Source organism: Rana temporaria, chromosome 3 (genome assembly GCF_905171775.1).
Source record: "Rana temporaria chromosome 3, aRanTem1.1, whole genome shotgun sequence".
Classification (NCBI taxonomy): domain Eukaryota; kingdom Metazoa; phylum Chordata; class Amphibia; order Anura; family Ranidae; genus Rana; species Rana temporaria.
The window spans coordinates 264,255,693-264,277,017 of record NC_053491.1 but is presented as its reverse complement, the minus strand read 5'-3'; the positions used below and the strand labels follow the sequence as shown (position 1 = coordinate 264,277,017).

The following is a 21,325-nucleotide window of genomic DNA, read 5'->3' as shown; positions in this document are numbered from 1 at the left end:
TTTGGTGCCCTGCTGCTTGGCAAACACAGAAGGTTGCTCGCTCTGCACGAGTGCCAATCAAAGAACACTTTGCAGTTTCTAAACAAATGCAAAACATTCTCTAAATGGATAAGGCGGTGGCTTATTAGAAAGGGCAGGGGAGTGACTTACATTTCCACCTCATCCACTCAGAGAACACTTTACATTCATTGAGATAATGCAAAGTGTTCTCTGAACGACACCCCTGTCAGGTGAGTGACCTCCTGAGTTCACAAAGCAGCAGGGCAGGGCTTTGTTTACTACAGTGATTTTCAGCTTCCATAGGCCAGATATGAAACGCATACATACTTAAATTGGTCCAAGCTGGATCAATGTAACTAGGCAAAATAGTCTATACCTGAACTTCAGTTTAAATGAGCAATTCTTGTACAAAGACAAGCTCGTTGCCTTGGCTGGTACCAGTTTTGATTGAAAAGTCCTAAAGGCAGCCTTTTAAATGTTTGGGCTATTTCCTATTGTTTTTTTTGGGCTCTGGGCTTGTTGACCATTATTTGCTGTGTTGCTCATTCCCATGGCATTGGATATTATCCACTTCTCTACTTTGGGTGTTTTTCAGATTTGGTGTTTACAAGACTAAAACAGTTTTTTTTTGCTAGAAAATTACTTAAAACCCACAAAATTTATATATTTATTTTTTTCTAATACCCTAGAGAATAAAATGGCGATCATTGCAATACTTTTTGTCACACCATATTTGCGCAGCGGTCCTACAAGCGCACTTTTTTTGGAAAAAAAACACTTTTTTGAATTAAAAAATAAGACCACAATAAATTTGGCCCAATTTTTTTATATATTGTGAAAGATAATGTTACGCCGAGTAAAATGGTACCCAACATGTCACGCTTACAAATTGCGCCCGCTCGTGGCATGGCGTCAAACTTTTACCCTTAAAAATCTCGATAGGCGACGTTTAAAAAATTCTATAGGTTGCATTTTTTGAGTTACAGAGTAGGTCTAGGGCTATAATTATTGCTCTCGCTCTAACGATCGCGGCGATACCTCACTTGTGTCGTTTGAACATCGTTTTCATATGCGGGCGCTACTCGCGTATGCGTTCGCTTCTGCGCACGAGCTCGTCTGGACGAGGTGCTTTAAAAAATTTTTATTTTTTTTTCTTATTTATTTTTATTTATTTTATTATTTTTTACACTGGAAAAAAAATAAAAAATAAAATGATCACTTTTATTCCTATTACAAGGAATGTAAACATCCCTTGTAATAGAAAAAAGCAGGACAGGTCCTCTTAAATATGAGATCTGGGGTCAAAAAGACCTCAGATCTCATATTTAGGCTTAAATGCAAAAAAAAAATAAAAAAAATTGAATGTCATTTTTTCAAATGACAAAAAAAAAAAGGTTTCTTTAAGAGGCTGGGCGGGACTAACGTTTTGACGTCACTTCCGCCCAGCAGAGCTATGGGGACGGGTGAAGGAGATTTTTCCTTCCCTCGCAACCCCGCACAGCTGTCGAACGGTCGCGATCTCCTCCGCCACTACCGACGGCTCCAGTAAGCGGCGGAGGGTGCGGGAGAGCGGCGGGAGGGGGGGGCCCTCTCCCGCCGCCGATAACGGCGATCTCGCGGCGAATCCGCCGCGGAGACCGCCGTTATCGTGTACCGGACCGCTGACACTAAAGATAGATACCTCGGTTGTGGCAGCAGCTGCTGCCGTTACCGAGATATCTATCTTTAAAGTTAGGCCGTATAAAGACGTACGGCGGTCTGGAAGTGGTTAAAGGCTAGTGCCTTCAGGTGACTGGACAATGGCAACCTTTTGAGGGCAGACTCCTGCACCCCCCCCCCCCCAATATCTTTACACCACTCTGAATTCTATTTTTTTTTGCTGGTGCCCTAAGGTAATGGACCTCTTCTTCCAAATGGAGAAATCACTCTTTGTTTTACTGGCTTATTATTTTCTCTTTGAATTCTTCGTACAACTCTTTACTGTCTTCTAAAACAATAGAAGCAATGCATCTTAAGAAAAACCCTGGGAACCATACCCGGTCCCCACTCTTTGGTTCTTCAGGCACTGGATCCTGCATTGACATTCAACATTGGATTTTGTGCAATGCATGCATTTAGCCTGAGGGTGCTGTAACCCATTGTAAATGAATTAGAAGACCTGTGTCTTGTAATGTACCTTAGGCAAAGAATTTTACAGGTACAGTATGTTGAAAATTATAATGTTTGGTTTTGGCTGGCAGTATTGTGGGTGGTGTTTATATGCCACCTAGGCTTTCCACTTACATATGGTGAGGGGTTCCAGGGTTTATGGTTGTTTATTTACTTCTCAGAATCCTAAAAGTTTCTGTTCTTGAGCTTGAACCTTGGGTGGGATAAAGCCTCCGAACTTGACTTCCCATGTGTTCTGCCTCATGACAGGAAGTTACCATGTGATTAAGTCACATGATGAGAATCAATGGAAATCTGGTTCTGTTTTGTGAAAGTGAACAGCAGACACATGCCGAAAGTTTGGTCTGCTGTACACTATACTAACAAAAATGATGTACAAACTAAGAGTTGCAAAAACCAGAAGCTGCAAGAATGTATTCTTTGGTTAGGAGCGGCTTAAAGTGGACCTTCACTCAAGAAGATGTCCATTTAGCCCACCCTCTGCCGGCAGTCTCCTGGGACATGTCACACATGAGGCTATATGTAATGTGCAATCTATTGCTTTATTATTTATAGAATGTTTTGAGACTGTTTAGAGAAACTGGAGATATGATGTGCTTGTGATGTGCAAGCCTGTATCTGTCCACTGATTTAATGTGTGGTGCAAGTAGTCCCTGCCAGAAAAAGACAGGTGCTCAGCTTGGTGACCCCTGCAAACATTTTTTTCTGCATGTTTTAATCTCGCAATGATTTATTCTTTATAGCCTTTAGGCAAAGGTATAAAAGCAATTTCTATGAAAATGCAAAGTGTATCTTCAGTAAAATGTTTTCATATCTGCCAGTATTTTGAGTAGTTTTTTCCTAATTGCAGAAGGAGTTTTCAGACAAAGAAGCAGCTAAACAGAGACAAATAGATGAGATCAGAGACAAGAAGACAGGCCTGGAGCGGACTATTGAGTTAAAGTCTTCTATGCAGAACAAAAAACAGGGAGACCTCAGGAACATCAAATCTGAGCTACAGCAACTGGAAGGTTCCTCTGACAGACTGCAGGAACTTGATGAAGAACTTCTAAAAATGGTGAGCTGTATACTTGTCTGGCTTAAAGAGTAACTCCACTTTGTTTAGGAAAAAACAACCCCTCTGGGTAATCAATGCAGGGATATAAAAAAACTTTGTAGCAGACTCCTACTTTTTGTTGCTGTAAAGAAATGGCTCTTTGTTTCACCAGACTGATCTCATACTCGGATGCCACCAGCACTATATTGTAAATATAGACACTTATTTATTAGGGCAATGTCACATTGGTCAAATAAGCCAACGTTTCGGGTCGGTACAGGGTCCCTTTGCACTAATAAATGAGTGTATACGGTGCCTTGAAAAAGTATTCACACCCCTTGAAATTTTAACAAATTTTCATGTTGCAACCAAAAACACAATATTGGGATTTTATGTGATAGACCAACACAAAGTGGCACATAATTGTGAAGTGGAACGAAAATGATAAATAGTTTACACAATCTTTTGCAAATTTTTTTTTGGAAAAGTGTGGCGTGCATTTGTATTTAGCCCCCTATGGGTCAATACTTTGTAGAACCACCTTTTGCTGCATTTACAGCTGCAAGTCTTTTTGGGCATGTCTCTATTAGTATTATTATTATTATACAGGATTTATATCGTGTCAACAGTTTACCAGTATGCAGCACTTTACAATATAAAAGGGAGACAATACAGTTATAATACAATAAAATACAAGAGGATTAAGAGGGCCCTGCTCAGAAGAGCTTAGAATCTAATAGGGTGGGGCAGGTGGTACAAAAGGTTGTAACTGTAGGGAATGAGCTGATGGAAGTGGTAAAAGATTAGTTGGAGACGTGATAGGCTTCTCTGAAGAGATGCGTTTTCTGGCATCATCTGAAGATAGCAAGAGTAGGGGATAGTCGGACAGGTTGAGGTAGCGAGTTCCAAAGGATGGGAGAGGCTCTGGAGAAATCCTGGAGAACGAGCATGGGAGAAGGAGACGAGAGCTTTATTGCAGAAGAGGCATTACAAAAAGCCTGTCTGCTTAAAATTTTGTAAATTAACCACATTAACCCCGGACCATTTTGGTGGTTAAAGACTGGGCACTTTTTGCGATTTGACACGGTGTTGGTTGCTTTAACTGACAATTGCGCGGCCGTGCAACGTGGCTCCCAAACAAAATTGACGTCCTTTTTTCCCCACAAATAGAGCTTTCTTTTGATGGTATTTGATCACCTCTGCGATTTTTATTTTTTACGCTATAAACAAAAAAAGACAGACGATTATAAAAATAAAATCAATATTTTTTAGTTTTTGCTATAATAAATATCCCCCAAAAATATAAAAAAAAACACTTTTTTCCACAGTTTAGGCCGATACGTATTCTTCTACATATTTTTGGTAAAAAAATCGCAATAAGCGTTTGATTGGTTTGCGCAAAAGTTATAGCTTCTGCTAAATAGGGGACTGTTTTATGGCATTTTTCTTAATAATTTTTGTTTACTAGTTATGGTGGCAATCAGTGTTTTTTTCTTACTGTTAGGGGGCGTGGTTACACGTGACACGTCACTGATGACTGTTCCCAATCACTGGGAACTGTCATCAGTGACAGTTTCACCAGGCAGAATAGTGGAATGCCTTGTTTACAAAGGCATTCCCCGGTTCTGCTCTTGCCGACCGCAATCGTGGGACGCCTGGGAACATCGAGTTCCCGGGACCCGCGGCCACACATGCTGCGTGCATGCCCACTGGGCGGCAGATTTAAATGGACGTACCTGTACGCCAATCTGCATGCCCGTGCCATTGTATCGCCGTAAATAGGCGTGCAGTGGTTGGCAAGTGGGAAAACTTCAGTTCCACTTTAAAGGAGAGAACGAAAAGGAAGGGAGAGAAATTTAGAGCAACTTAGTTATGAAATCTAGCTTGACCATAAAAGATGTTCCGAAAAAGAGAAAGTAGATACCTTTCTTGCCAGCTTCTTAAATTGGTATGCAGCAAATATATTGTTAGATCTAGAAAAAAAAGAAGCTAAGAAGCTAGCATAATTTCCATTTTCTTCTACTACCACATGCTACTACATATTCTGTAGAAAATGTACCTTTTGAATATTGTGTTAACCTCTGTTGGAGAATAAGTGGATCATATGTGGGTTTTGTGTCACAGGAGCGGGAACTGGAGGGCGTTGAACGGAACTGCAATGTAGAAGCTCTGAGATCAGAGGTTGAACAGCTTCAGAATCAGAGGTCTGAACTGGACAGAACAGTGCGAAAGCTGGATCAGGAGATGCAGCAGCTCAACGCCCACACAATGACACGGACACAGATGGATATGCTGAAAAAGGATAAAGTAGAGACATTCATTACATTTTCTGATGTTTTGTAGTATTTGTGCTGAACTAATGATTTGAAACCACTGTTACAAACTGCAAGCATTTCTATATGTAAAAATATATTTTTGTGTCTCCATCATTGGAAATGGACCAGAATCGGTCTGATAGCAAGCAAATTTTGAAATTTTGCGCCTCAAAATATTTTACGTTATCACATTTTGAGTAATTTCCTTCTTCTTCTACTACTACTACTACTACTACCCATGGCTAACATGGTACAACAATCTACTGTACTTACAGAAGAATTCTGTTTTATTTAAAATACTTTAGTTGCAGAACACTGCCAACAGTAGTTCTGTAAACCGCATTTCCCAAATCCTAATTTCTCAAATTTTATTGGCAATTGCTTATACAATTTTTTGGTATTTTAGGCTGAAAAAGAGGATCATATTCGAAAGATAAAATCCAGACACAGCGATGAATTAACTTCTTTATTGGGATACTTCCCAACTAAGAAGCAGCTTGAAGACTGGCTGTATGCTAAGCAGAAAGATATTAATCAGACACGGGACAAGCTGGCCAAGTTGAAGTAAGTTTCTAAAGCTTTTTTTATGGTTGTGGTAATAACAGAATATAAAGTCACTTTAGCCTTGCTCATGGCATGAACACCAATTATTTTTATTGTCACTGTAATTGCGGAATTTATGGTAGAAAATCTTTAATTTCTAAAAGAAATCCAGTGATTAAGCAATGTGAGGCATCTTCCTTACAACAAAGAATAACCGTGTGGATGGCACTTTTTTGCTCATAGGGTCCATGCACACTGGTTAAAAAAACACTGCTTTTGGAGGAGTTTACTGTTTAGCCTGTAGAAGCAGCTAATGTTATCCTATGTGTCCATACACATTAGGACATTTAGAGGGATATTGTATGCTCCGCCTTTTAGAGGCAGGAAAAAAAAGAACCTTCTATCTTGTGTTTTTAAAAGCAGTTTTCTGGCAGAAAAAAATGCTAAATGCTTCTAAGCGCTCTTAAATAACTGTTCAAAACGCTCTGTATGAGCGTTTTTTTTTTTTTTTCTTGCCAAGAGACCTATACTTACCTTGGAGCCACTGTTATGATGTATTCGAATAAACCCAGACATAAAATGGCTACAGGTAAGGTAAATTTCTCATAAAGTTGCTGCATATGCAGACGATTTACTCAACATATACCATCTGTTCCACTTAAGGCCATCCCATGGCTTATTACTCTGTCTCTGGTTCAGGTGAGGGAGCATCCTACCCTAGGTGCAGTGTAGTTTGTCGCCATTCCATGAGCGCGCACAATTTTGAAGGGTGACGTGTTGGGCATCTACTTACTTAGCATAACATCATCTTTTACATAATACAAAATAATTGAGCTAACTTTACTGTGTTTTTTTTTTTTTGTTATCTTTTTAACTCATTATTGTATTTTAAAAAGAAATAAAATTGTGTTTGAAAGACAGCTGCGCAAATACCGTGTGACATAAGATATTGCAACAACTGACATTTTATTCTCTATGGTCTCTGCTTAAAATGTATGATGTTTGGAAGTCGTTTTCTAGTAAAAACAAAAAGTTGATTTGTACATGTACAGTGGATATAAAAAGTCTACACACGCCTGTTTAAAATTTCAGGTTTCTGTGATGTAAAAAATAAAATAAGACAAAGATAAATCATTTCAGAACTCTTTCCCCCTTTAATTTGACCTATAAACTGTACAACTCAGTTGAAAAACAAACTGAAATCTTTTAGATGGAGGGAAGTAAAAATACAATATTATGGTTGCATAACTGAGCACACTCTTAAAGTGGCTGTAAACCCTATTAAAAAACAAACAAACAAACAAAAGAATATATCCCTGCAAGACAAAGGCATAATGAGCTAGTTTGCATAGCAGTCCTCGTACCCCTCTCCGGCCGGCGACATCTCTCCCGGGGGTTACTTCCGGGTATCGCAGCTCCAGGGCTGTGATTGGCTGGAGCTGCAATGACATCACTCCCGCGCATGCCGGTAACGGCACACATACGTGCCTTTGCTTCAGTTTGCTTTAGTACGCATGTGCCGATGACATCGGCACATGGGGACAGGGGATATCTCCTAAACTGTTCAGGATTAGGAGATATCCAGGGTAGCAACAGGCTTACCTGTAGCAAAACGTGTTTGTAAGGGCTTACAACCACTTTAAACTAATACTTTGTTGAAGCACCTTTTGATTTTATTACAGCACTCAGTCTTTTTGGGTATGAGTCTATCAGCATGGCACATCTTGACTTTGCAATATTTGCCCACTCTTTTTGCAAAAACACTCCAAATCTGTCAGATTGTGAGGGCATCTCCTGTACACAACCCTCTTCAGATCACCCCACAGATTTTCAATCGGATTCAGGTCTGGGCTCTGGCTGGGCCATTCCAAAACATTAATCCTCTTCTGGTGAAGCTATTCCTTTGTTGATTTGGATGTAAGCTTTGGGTCGTTGTCATGCTGAAAGATGAAGTTCTTCTTCAGGTTCAGCTCTGTAGCAGAAGGCTGAAGGTTTTGTGCCAATATTGACTGGTATTTGGAACAGTTTATAATTCCCTTTACCAAGGCCCCTGTTCTAGCTGAGGAAAAACAGCCCCAAAGCATTATACTGCCACCACCATGCTTCACTGTGGGGATGGTGTTCTTTTTGGTGATGTACAGTGTTGTTTTTGCGCCAAACATATCTTTTGTAATTTGGGCCAAAAAGTTCAACCTTGGTTTCATCAGACCATAACACATTTTCCCACATGCTTTTGGGAGACTTCAAATGTGTTTTTGCAATATTTAGCCAGGCTTGGATGTTTTTTTTTTTTCTTCTTTTTTTCTTTTTTTTTCTTGCCACTCTACCTCATAGCCCAGACATATGAAGAATATGGGAGATTGTTGTCACATGTACCACACAGACAATACTTGCCAGATATTACTTCAGCTCCTTTAATGTTGCTGTAGGCCTACTGGCAGCCTCCCTGACCAGTTTTCTTGTCTTTATCAATTTTTGAGGGATGTCCAGTTTATGGTAATGTCACTGTTGTGCCATATTTTCTCGACTTGATGACTGTCTTCACTGTGTTCCATGATAAAGCTAATGACTTGGAAATTCTTTTGTACCCTTCTCCTGACTGATACCTTTTAACAATGAGATCCCTCCGATGCTTTGGAAGCTCTCTGTGGACCATGGCTTTTGCTGTAGGATGCGACTAGGAAAATATCAGGAAAGACCTAGACTAGACTAGACTAGAACGTCTTTAAAATTGCGCACGCATGTGCAATGGTGCCAAACTTCGGTACTTAAAAATACCAATTTTTTTCATCACTTTTATTACTATTACAAGGAATGTAAACATCCCTTTTAATAGGAATAGGGCATGACATGTCCTCTTTACAGGGAGATCTGGGGTCTATAAGTCTTCAGATCTTGCCTCTAGGCTGGGAAGCCTGAAATAAAAAAAGAATGGCATCGGCTTGGCGGCGACGTTTTTTTTCAATTGAGTTGTACAGTTTATGGGTCACATTAAAGGTGGAAAAAGTTCTGAAATTATTTATCTTTTGTCTCATCTTTTTTACATCACAAAAACCTGACATTTTAACAGGGGTGTGTAGACTTTTTATATCCATTGAATATGAGAGTAGTTAACCTCTGAGAGCTTCACAGAACAGCTGTATTTATACTGAGATTAAATTACATACAGGTTGACTCTATTTACTAATTAGGGGACTTCTGAAGGCAATTGGTTCCAGTAGATTTTAGTTAGTGGTATTGGAGTAAAGGGGGGTGAAAACAAGTGCACGCCACACTTTTCAGATATTTATTTGTAAAAAAAATTGATACCCATTTATCATTTTCCTTTCACTTCACAATTATGTGCCACTTTGTGTTGGTCTATCACATAAAAATCCCAATAAAATACATTTATGGTTTTGGTTGTAACATGACAAAATGTGGAAAATTTCAAGGGGTATGAATACGTTTTCAAGGCAGTGTATGGGGGTATATAGGCTCTCCTCACTTAACAACCCGGTTCCGTTCCAGTGACCAGGTTGTTAAAGCGGAGGTTCACCCTATAAAAAAAAATTAGGCATAGTAGCGCGAGCTACAGTATGCCTGTATTTATTTTTTTAGCCCCGTACTCACTGTGCAATCGTATATTGAAGATACCAACTCCCCGCGGGGAATGGGCGTTCCTATCCAGAGGGAAGGTGATTGACAGCCGGCTCTGGCACGTCACGCTTCTCCGGAAATAGCCGAAATAGGACTTGGCTCTTCACGGCACCTGCGCATAGTCTGTGCGCTAGCGCCGTGAAGAGCTGAGACCTACTCCGGCTGTCTTCGGGGAGCGTGACGTGCCAGAGCCGGCCGTCAATCACCTTCCCTCTGGATAGGAACGCCCATTCCCCGCGGGGAGTCGGAATCTTCAATATACGATTGCACAGTGAGTACGGGGCTAAAAAACTAAATACAGGCATACTGTAGCTCGCGCTACTATGCCTAATTTTATGCTAAAATGTTGTTATGGAGGGTGAACCACCGCTTTAAACGAAGAGCCACAAGTAATCAATATTTTAAGCATTCTTAAGTACTGTACTGTATTCTAAAAAAGGTCTAAACACAAAGCTCCAACTCATTAACATTTTATTTAATTTGCAAGTACAGAGCACAAAAATTATCTAAACAACAAAAATCCTGTACTGTACAGTGCCAAAAAGCTGGTTGTATGTCCAAGCGGCTGTTAAACGAGGAGAGTCTGTATTGTAAATGTGTATGTTGCAATTGCCAATTTAGATTGTTGAGTACCTGGATAATAGTGTATATTTATAGTTTTTGTATATTAAAGCTTATGAACGTGTGGAATATTTAAAAAGTTATAAAAAAAAAAGAGCTGGCGTTTTTTTTTTTTTTTTAGCCCAGTGTGCATGAATTCTTGCAGTCATTGTACGTCAGGGTTTTTCTGTTCTGGTGTCATGATTTTTAAAAGAAACTAACACCAACCCTAAACCTTTAAAAAAAATTTACTAAAGTTTAAATATGAAATTTCTTCAACTTGTGGTAATCGCTACTTGTGGATTGACAGCTCTTTCTTGCATCACTGAAACGGATTTGCTTACTCATGCAGTCATCATAGTTCAGCACTTCCCTATTCTGATCACATAGTTTGTAAGGAAAACTCCATCTTTTGTGTGACCAGTGACTGAAAAAAAGAACCCTTCTCCCACTTGTGGTGACCTTGGATGGACATCTCTTTCTTGCGTAAAGGAAACTGAAATGTTTGGCTCTTGTTTTCTTATAAACACATTAGAGGAAATAGTACTGATGCTGCCACACTGAATTCAGACAGTTTTAGTTTTTCTTTCTTTCTTTCTATTGAGGGACAAAGGAAGTCATTTTACTTTTGGGTTTACTGCCACCTACAGGAGGCACTGGACTCCTATCCTTGTACTGATCAGTGCCTCCTAATTAAAAGAGAAGTATATTTGTTTGAGTTTTTTTTTTTGTTTTTTTTTGCTATTCATACTTTTTTTTTTGAAAATGTATTTTTATTGAAAATTTTAAAAGACATAACATACAAGACATACCTTACTCGGCACAACACCAAGTGAAACATTCAGTCAACATGACTGGCAAACAAAAATCAAAAAAATCTAACTAACATAGTATCCATGCCATCAACTGACAGCAGCCATACCAAAAGTGACCCCCCCTACTCAGTTCCCTCCCCCCCCCTATTGATCAATAATAGCAAATTGGATGTGCTAAAAGCCTCTTCCTTCTCCACTTAGCAGTTACAAACACCCAGAACCCGATGCACCCAGGCTAGGAGAATGACAGACATACCTCCGGGTCCCTCCTATAGCTTTGCTATTCATACTTACCTCAGTGGATGGAGCATCAGGCTGATGCTGCCGCTGTCCCCCAAAGACAAAATGTATGAATTTTTTGGATACGTTTTAAAACAAAAAGTAAAAAATAAAAATATTTGATTTTCAGTCTTTTGCTTTTATATAAGAAAATAAAAACCCAGTTGCGATCAAATACCATCAAATGAAATCTCTAATTGTGTGAAAAAAAATTATACAAATTTAATTTCGGTATAGCATGACTGCGCAATTACTAGTTAAAGTAGCATATTGCTAAATGTCAAAAATGGCCTGATCATGAAGAGGGTAAAACCTTCCCGAGCTTAATTAGATTAAGTTTTGTTATTTTCAAGCAGTGGCGGCTGGTGCTCCATTATTCTGGGGGGGCGCATACAAAGCACCAACCAACCCCATACCCCCCCCAGTCACTCGCCCACAATAGGTCCTACAGATAGATAGATATACAGACAGATAAATAGAAAGACAGACAGACAGACATTGTGTGGAAATAGAGACAGATGGATAAATGTACAGACAGATAAATAGACATTGGGTAGGAGGGGGAGACGGACAGACAGATATTGGGTGGGAGGGGGAGAATGAGAGATAGCGAGATATACCGATTAGATAGAGATATACAGACAGATAGATATACAGATATACATACATACAGATAGATATACATACATACAGATAGATATACATACAGATAGATATACATACAGATAGATAAACATACAGATGGATAGATAGACATACAGATAGATAGACATACAGATAGATAGACATACAGATAGATAGACATACAGATAGATAGACATACAGATAGATAGACATACAGATAGATAGACATACAGATAGATAGATATACAGATAGATAGATATACAGATAGATAGACATACAGATAGATAGACATACAGATAGATAGACATACAGATAGATAGACATACAGATAGATAGACATACAGATAGATAGATAGATATACAGATAGATAGATATACAGATAGATAGACATACAGATAGATAGACATACAGATAGATAGACATACAGATAGATAGATAGACATACAGATAGATAGATAAACATACAGATAGATAAACATACAGATAGATAGATAAACATACAGATAGATAGATAAACATACAGATAGATAAACATACAGATAGATAAACATACAGATAGATATACAGATAGATATACAGATAGATATACAGATAGATATACAGATAGATATACAGATAGATATACAGATAGATAGACATACAGATAGATAGACATACAGATAGATAGATAGATATACAGATAGATAGACATACCGATAGATAGACATACCGATAGATAGACATACAGATAGATAGACATACAGATAGATAGACATACAGATAGATAGACATACAGATAGATAGACATACAGATAGATAGATATACAGATAGATAGATATACAGATAGATAGACATACAGATAGATAGACATACAGATAGATAGACATACAGATAGATAGACATACAGATAGATAGACATACAGATAGATAGATAAACATACAGATAGATAGATATACAGATAGATAGACATACAGATAGATAAACATACAGATAGATAAACATACAGATAGATAGATAAACATACAGATAGATAGATATACAGATCGACAGATATACAGATCGACAGATAGATATACAGATCGACAGATATACAGATCGACAGATAGATATACAGATAGATAAACATACAGATAGATAGATGGATAAACATATAGATAAACATATAGATATACAGATAGATAGACATACAGATAGATAGATATACAGATAGATAGACATACAGATAGATAGACATACAGATAGATAGACATACAGATAGATAGACATACAGATAGATAGATAAACATACAGATAGATAGATAAACATACAGATAGATAGATAAACATACAGATAGATAGATAAACATACAGATAGATAGATATACAGATCGACAGATAGATATACAGATCGACAGATAGATATACAGATCGACAGATATACAGATAGATAAACATACAGATAGATAGATGGATAAACATATAGATAAACATACAGATAGATATACAGATAGATATACAGATAGATATACAGATATACAGATAGATATACAGATAGATAGATATACAGATAAGCATACAGATAGATAGATAGATAAACATTGGGTCTAAGGGGAAGAATGAGAGATAGATAGATAAGACAGACAGATGAGAGAGAGAGATTTAGTGGTGAATGGGAGAAGCATTTGCTACGATCAGCAGTCCCCCATCCCCCCTCCCTTCTGCTCTCCTCTCGAGTCCCGCTGTACCACTCCACTCCGGTCCTCTCACCTGCCAGGCACATATCTCTGTCTTTACCAGCAGATTACGAGTGAATAGCTGGGGGCAAAGGTGATGCAGGACTCCCCTCCCTTCACAGTCCGTTCGATCAGAGTATACAGACTTGAAGCTGTGCGCAGTGCTGCTCCGGAGCGGCGGGACTCTGGAGAGGGGAGCGGGAATCTCGCTTTCAACTGCGGGGCAGGGTGCTGCTGGTGGTGGCGGGGCTGGCTGGCAGTGGCAATACTAGCGTGGAGAGATGCTGCGGGGCTCGGTGGCGGTGCGGCTGGCGCTGGTGGTGGCAGGCAATTGGATGGATTTAGCTGCGGGGAATGGAGGTATGAATGTGGCTGCTTACCTTCAATGGCGCCGCTCCTCTGACGCCCCCACAAGTGCTCCAGAAACCGGAAGTTATTTAAATGGCACTGCCCACTGACCTCTACTCCGGTCCCCGCTGCGCCAATCCCATGACACCACTAGGGCATTTTAACAAATGAAAGTACAGTGGGAGTGTGTGCGGGCACACGGCTTGCGCCCTGCACACGCCATAAACACGGGCAAATCAGCTTCCCAGCCTGCAATCAGCTGATTGCAGACTGGGAAGCTTCCCATAGACCGCCGCATGTCCGGCGCCTGGTCACTCTTAAAGTGACATTTTTTTTTTAACAGCTTGGGGGGGGGGGGGGCGGCGCCGCCCGAGCGCCCCCTATGGGCAGGCCACCACTGTTTACAAGTATACTTCTTTATTGTAGTATGAGAGTGGGATGGGCACTGATATGGTCTCAAACTACTGTACACCACCTGTATTCTTTGATAATACTCATGGCCATAGAATAGTTGCAGCCATAAAGTTATAACTAAAGTTTTATTTTTATTTTTCGATTATAGTGGAGAGGGATTAGAACATCTATAAATTTGTATTGCTGTCTGTGCCTCTGTTATGGCGAGTCACCCTCTCTATTTATCTTGTTTACCATTATCATTGAAAATGAAAGTAAAAGAAAATCCCAAATTTTAGGTTGTCCCCAGAAATGTAATGGAGGGGAAATCTTCCATTGGAGACATTAGCTCTGTTGACCTGGGGGTCCCCAAGGAATTTCCTTAATTTATATAAGGAATAATAAGCGCGCAACCTTGTGTACTCTTGTGACCCAAAATATACAAATCTCAAAACATAATTCTAAGTCCACATAGTTCTATATGAAAAACAGACCATAAAGTGATAAAAAAAAATCTAAAGTAAAAACATATAGTCAATAAAGGAATCCAATAAGTAGTGCTCTTAAAGGTAGAGAGTGATTCACAAGACACGGTGCTTCACCAGGTGCTCTTTTCACATATAATCTATGCCTCTTACCAGAAAGGCTGGATCTCTAGTTATAGAGATCTTAATCACTCACGCAGGGATATTCTACTCTTGGGCTCCTGAGAAGGCGTTCCTTTCCGGCAAGCAGACTGCTCCACTCGATGGATCTTTCAAAAATCCTCAGTACTTGTAAGGACTGTTCCTCTATGGATTCTCTTCAGCGTAAGGGGTGATAGAAGGAAGAGGCTTCATGGTGCAATACGTTTAGAAAGCATTTTATTAAAATGTATACATTGCCCTTACATTTGAAAAAATGGTAGAAGGCAAACCAAAAAAATACACAGCTGCGGACTTTACCTGCAGGCTGGTCCATTTATTTTTATTTTTTTCTCAAACATTGGTTTTACCTTAACCCCTTTTGTAGCGTGCATGTAAACCCTAACAAAAAGCTTCTCTTATTTTCTCCCTTTTTGGTATGCTAAATTTAATATTGTATATAAACCTCCAAAGTACAAAGCAACAATTAACCAATTGAGAGCCGCGCTATAGACGAAAGACGTCCACAGCGAGGGTCTCAAGTGCTAGGTGGACATCCCTGGACGTCCTTTTATGTGCATTACCCGCGCGCACCGCTGGGGGGCGCGCATCGGGTAAACACTGTGCCCGGTGCATCGCTGAGAAGCCGATGGGTGTGCCTGGCGGCCACGATGTCCACCGGGTACCCGCGATCGGCGCTGACAGCAGGGACGTGGAGCTCTGTGTTGTAAACACAGAGCTCCACGTCCTGTCGGGGAGAGAGGAGACCGATCTGCGTCCCTTGTACATAGGGACACAGCATCGGTAACCTCCCCCAGTCAGTCCCCCTCCACACACAGAACACACCCAGGATACACATTTAACCCCTTCCTCACCCCCTAGTGTTAACCCCTTCCCTGCCAGTCACATTTATACAGTAATTAGTGCATTTTTATAGCACTGATCGCTGTATAAATGTGAATGGTCCCAAAATTGTGTCAAAAGTGTCCGATATGTCCGTCGCAATATCGCAGGCCTGACAAAAAAAAAATCGCAGATCGCCGCCATTACTAGTAAAAATTAAATCATAAATCTATCCCCTATTTTGAAGGCGCTATATCTTTTGCGCAAACCAATCAATATACGCTTATTGCGATCTTTTTTTTAACAAAAATATGTAGAAGAATACGTATCGGCCTAAACCGAGGAAAAAAATATTTAAAAAAATAAATAAAAATTGGGATATTATTATTATAATATTGTTTATAGCGCAAAAAATAAAAATTGCAGAGATGATCAAATACCACCAAAAAAAATCTCTATTTGTGGGAAAAAAATTATAAAAATATAATTTGGGTACAGCGTTGTATGACCGCGCAATTGTCATTCAAAATGCGTCAGCGCTGAAAGCTGAAAATTGGTCTGGGCACGAAGGGGGTTTAGGTGCCCAGTAATGAAGTGGTTAAATACTAATAATTTGATCCTGCTGTGCCAAATTGCATAAATACAATATTCTTCAAAATCTCCTGTGTGCGCAACAAACACCATTAACAATACATAAAATGTGAATAATCACTAGATTTATTATATACAGTATAAATAATCGCTATGAAACTTAAATCCTTGAAAACACAGTCCTCCATCTACTTTAGAATTGACTTGTCTGTTTTGTAATTCCACATGCAAGCATTTACATGCGTGCTTGCCATGCATATTCCAAAAAAAGTTTGTTCTACCAGTGCGATTCACGACCTCCCAATAGAGCCTCTTACCTCTGTCTGACCTCCACAAGGGTACCTGGCTCACAATCCTCCAACAATCCTTCAATGCATCCAGAAATTTGCCTGCATACCGTTCTGGCACTCCGTCCGTACTCCAGCCAATTCACCAAAAAAGTAATATATCTCTCATTGTGTAGTATTAAAACAAACTTGGCTTTATTAAAAAAATGAAGAAAAAGTACTCGCAAATAAAGTGCACTATCCAATCCCAGTTTACAAGATAGTATTGCCTTTTTAAGATCTAAAACACATCGCCCTTTTCAGAAAAGTCATAGGTATAAACTTATGCATAGATTGCCTACTACCTGCTTCCTGACATGTTTCGTCCCGTGATGAGTGATTACATCATATTTTATCCTATGAGAAAGTCACTGATCACATGACGAAACATGTCAGAAAGCAGGAGGTAGACCATCTATGCAAATGCTTTTACCAATGTCTTTTCCTAAAGGGCAATGTGTTTTCGATCTTAAAAAGGCAATACTACCGTGCACTGGATTAGATATTGAACTTTATTTGTGAGTAGTTTTTTCTTTCTTTTTTAATAAAGGCAAGTTTGTTTTACTACTAATACCCAACAAACAGATAACACTCCTACATACCTAATACAATGTGTGCATTGCTGACAGATGTTCTACAGGTCCAAGGCCGAGGTCCCCAGGGAAATGACTGAAGTGATCGAAATTATACAACTATTTGTTCCCATGGTTACCACCCAGAGCAGTGTAGGTTGGGCGTTGGTGACACATTGAACCTGACTATAAGAAGACTGGGGATAGGAGGGGGCAGATTGGAGTTTTTGGCCCTTTAAGAATGCCCCATTTCACTGCTCAGTGCTCAGGATTAATTGGTCCCATTCAGCACGGTTGGTCCTCAGAATGTTGTAAATGTGCGACCGCTATATTGAGCTTCCGTTCTGGTTAAGGGCGCATGGGTAGGTACCATCTTGGTACTCCTACTTACCCACAGCACGTGCACAGGCACCCTTTCGATCTTTCACAGGCATGGATTCCATATTTTACGAAACTGTGCATGTTTGGGTGCAGTTTCCTGGCAGAGGGAATTGCAGCAGGACACACGTGAGGTAGGCGGCTACCTACTGGCTCTCCACTGCCAAAAAAACTTGTACAGGGCAATCATCGACTAAATTGGGTTATACCTTTAGGGGACAGATCACTGTGAAGGACCTGTCGCCTAAAGGGATACTGGTAGCAATACTGGTGGTAGTGAGTACCCCATGTGGGGACCAGCTGCAATGGAGCACACTAACACCGGGCAGAGGTTAATTAGGGACAGTGGCATGTGGGACATTGCATTTTTTTTGTATGAGCAAAGAAGAATTCTCTACCCAAATGTCTTCCTTTAGGAGGCAAACATTTTCATGAGATCATCCTTTAAAGGGTCACTAAATTATTTTATTTTTTTTAGCTAAATAGCTTCCTTTACCTTACTGCAGTCCTGGTTTCATGTCCTCATTGTTCGTTTTTGCTCTGATGTTGCTGTAATTCCTGTTCTGGACACTTCCTGGTTGTCTGTTTCCTGATCACCACCGTACTGGGAGATTTCTCACTGTGGTGACTAATCAAGGAGGTGTGATTACTGGTTGTAAAACGAAACTGGATTGGTGCTGAGGGGTTTTAGACAAAGCATCGCCGCCCTCTATTGGCTCTCTGGCTCTGTACATAAGAGAACCAGGAAACAACAGCAAAAACTAAACTGTAGGTACATTATATGATTGTTTTTTATCTATTTTTAATCATTTTTAAAAGGAATCAATTAACTATTATGTCTCTATACCCTGTAAACAGTCATTTCAGCAAAAAAAATGTTTTCCTTTAGTGACCCTTTAAAGCAAGAGCTCACAATCCCCCTGTTTCCTCACGCCCTTCTGACTCTTAAAGCGGTTGTAAACCCGCATTTTTTTTTTTTTTTTACACCTGAAAAGTAAAAGCCATAATGAGCTAGTATGCACCGCATACTAGCTCATTATGAAATACTTACCTTAAAACGAGGTGTAGGGAACTTGCCTGGTCCACGCCGAGTGAGATGTCATCTTGCTCCGGCGTGTCTTCCGGGTATCGCCGCTCCAGCGCTGTGATTGGCTGGAGCGGCAATGTCGTCACTCCCGCACATGCGCGCGGGAGATTTCATTAGCCGAGGATCCCGCCTGCGCATGCGTCGCTGCAATCAGCGGCGCATTGCGAGGGCAATATCTCCTAAAATGTACAGGTTTAGGAGATATTCTTTATACCTACAGGTAAGCCTTATTATAGGCTTACCTGTAGGTAAAAGTCAAAAAGTGGGGTTTACAACCACTTTAAGCACTTTGCACAACATTATTTCATTTATGAGCAGTTCTCAAAAAATGGGTTCTTGAGGTTGATCTGGCTATTTCTTGCCTCAAGACTCTGTCTTGGTCAAGGGTGTGGCTGCTTTCAGGGACCCTGTGGATAGGTACTTTAGGTGTTCAGGGTCTGGTCCAGGCAGGTGGCCAGGAACCCTAGTGGCATTAGGAACAGCACCTCCTTCCAACATCAACTGGACCTGTTTCTGGTAGTCTTACAACTATTACATGGACAGGATGAGTGATGTGCTCCATCAGTTTGAATTACGTTTCTTTCTGTACAGATGCGAAAGATGGCACAGATGCGAAAGTGCTGGTCAGCTGAACCTGCCTGTAACAAAAAATTGGAAAGGATGCCATTTGAAAGTGAACATTTCTTTGAGTCTTTGGATGTTTACTTCAAGAAATTGGCAGGTATAAAAAGTAACATGGGGCCCCTGGCACAGAAAAAGGCTCAAGGAGTTGTAATACAGGTTCCAAAGGAAGAGAGCCGAACTGGGAGATGGATACATTCTGGACCCCTTACTTATTCTGAAAGTCAAAGCCCCCGCTAGAATTCATGAAATAGCAGCTCTTCAGCCAAGGGAATTGATGGCCTTGATCAATATCAATAATTTGTACTTTTACATCCTGATATTACCTCTACTCCAGAGTTATCTGCCTTTTGTAGTAGAGGACAATCGTTTTTATTTTTGTTGCTTTTTCCTTTGGGTTGGCCACAGCCCTTTGAGTCTTTATAAAGGTTTTGGCCTCCTTGCCAAGGGGATACACATCTTAAGATACTTGGATGACCTGCTTCTGCAGAAAAAGTTGCCCCTTGCCCTAAGGGAGAATCTCCAATGAACAATAAAGATCCTGCAGAGGTTTGGTTGGAATTTTAATCTACAGAAATCTTGGGGTTGGTCCTGCCCAAAGAAAGGTGTTCCTGCCTCAGGAGAAAATTGTCACACTTTAGGTGCAAGCTTGGAACCTTCGGACCACTGCTAACCCCTCAAGAAGGGCCTCTATGTGGGTCTTGGACTTGATGTTGACTTTGTGTGAAGCAGTCACTTATGCTCATTGTCTTTCCAGTCCCCTGGAGTACAACATTTTGTCAGACTGGAACAAGAGTCCCTAGAGTAATCTTATGGCTTGTCATCCATAGAAATTCTGATTTTAGTGGCTTTCTAGCCTGTCGCTGGAGCTTGGCAGGTTCTTTCTACCCCATAACTAAATTGTACTCTACTCAAATGCCAGCTGTTCAGATGGGGTGGAGTGTTAGGGTCAGCCAAAGCGCAAGGGACTTGAGTGCATTGGAGTTTTAGCTTCCAATAACTATTTTGGCATTTAGAATGACTTTTCTCTCCATTCTGCAGTGGACAACCTCTCTTAGGGGTCTTCTGGTCAAGAGGCAGTTTGAAAATGTCACATCTGTGATCCATGTAAAAAAATAAGGTGGCACAGGGAGTCACACAGCTCAAAAGCAGGCAGATCTCATCCTGAATTGGGTGGAGATCAATGTTCCAGCCATATCTGCTGTACAAATTCTAGGGGTGGAGCACTGGGAGGCAGATTTTCTAAGACAACAGAAATTGACATGGTAGAAGTGGTAACTACATGCAGAGTTTTTTTTATGGAGATCTGTCATCGCTAGTGGGCTCTAGGTGTGGTCTTCTGTCACAAGGTCCCATCTAACAACCTACTTCATGGTCAATGGCTATAACAACATGGCTGTTAAGTTCCAAGCCCCAAAGGGGGAAGGGTGTCTCGGAATCGATCATTTCTATGCTTCTTAGAGCAAGAAAGGCTACTTCCCATTAGGTATATCATTGGATTTGGAGGAACCTCCATTCTCTTTTTATTTTATAGGTCATTTGCTTGCCTTCCTACAGCGTGTCTGGATCAGAAATTGTCCTCGAGTATCCTGAAAGGTCAGCTTTCAGCCTTGGCCATTTTGTTCAAGGGGCCCTTAGACTGTGACTCATTGAGTCTTTTTTGTTTAAGGGGTTGCTCACATCACTGTACATCTTTGGAAGTAATGCTGTGGGACCTTTCCTTCATATTTGTGTTCCTCCAGGAGCTGCCTTTCCAACCGATCCTGGAAATTTCTTTGGTGACTTACCTGTGAGGTTGCTTTCCTAGTGGCTATTACCTCAGCCAGAT

The 21,325-nt window shown here is 40.3% G+C and overlaps 1 protein-coding gene across 2 annotated transcripts in view; it reads left to right on the top strand.

Moving 5' to 3' along the window:
* The window catches only part of RAD50 (RAD50 double strand break repair protein), a 269,333-nt gene that overhangs the window by 78,237 nt on the left and 169,771 nt on the right, over positions 1 to 21,325 (top strand). For both annotated transcript variants that reach the window (XM_040344638.1, XM_040344639.1), the window contains exons 10-12: positions 3,020 to 3,226; positions 5,330 to 5,512; positions 5,927 to 6,084. In XM_040344638.1, the coding sequence (XP_040200572.1) occupies positions 3,020 to 3,226; positions 5,330 to 5,512; positions 5,927 to 6,084 (548 nt within the window). The remainder of the gene's footprint in view (positions 1 to 3,019; positions 3,227 to 5,329; positions 5,513 to 5,926; positions 6,085 to 21,325) is intronic.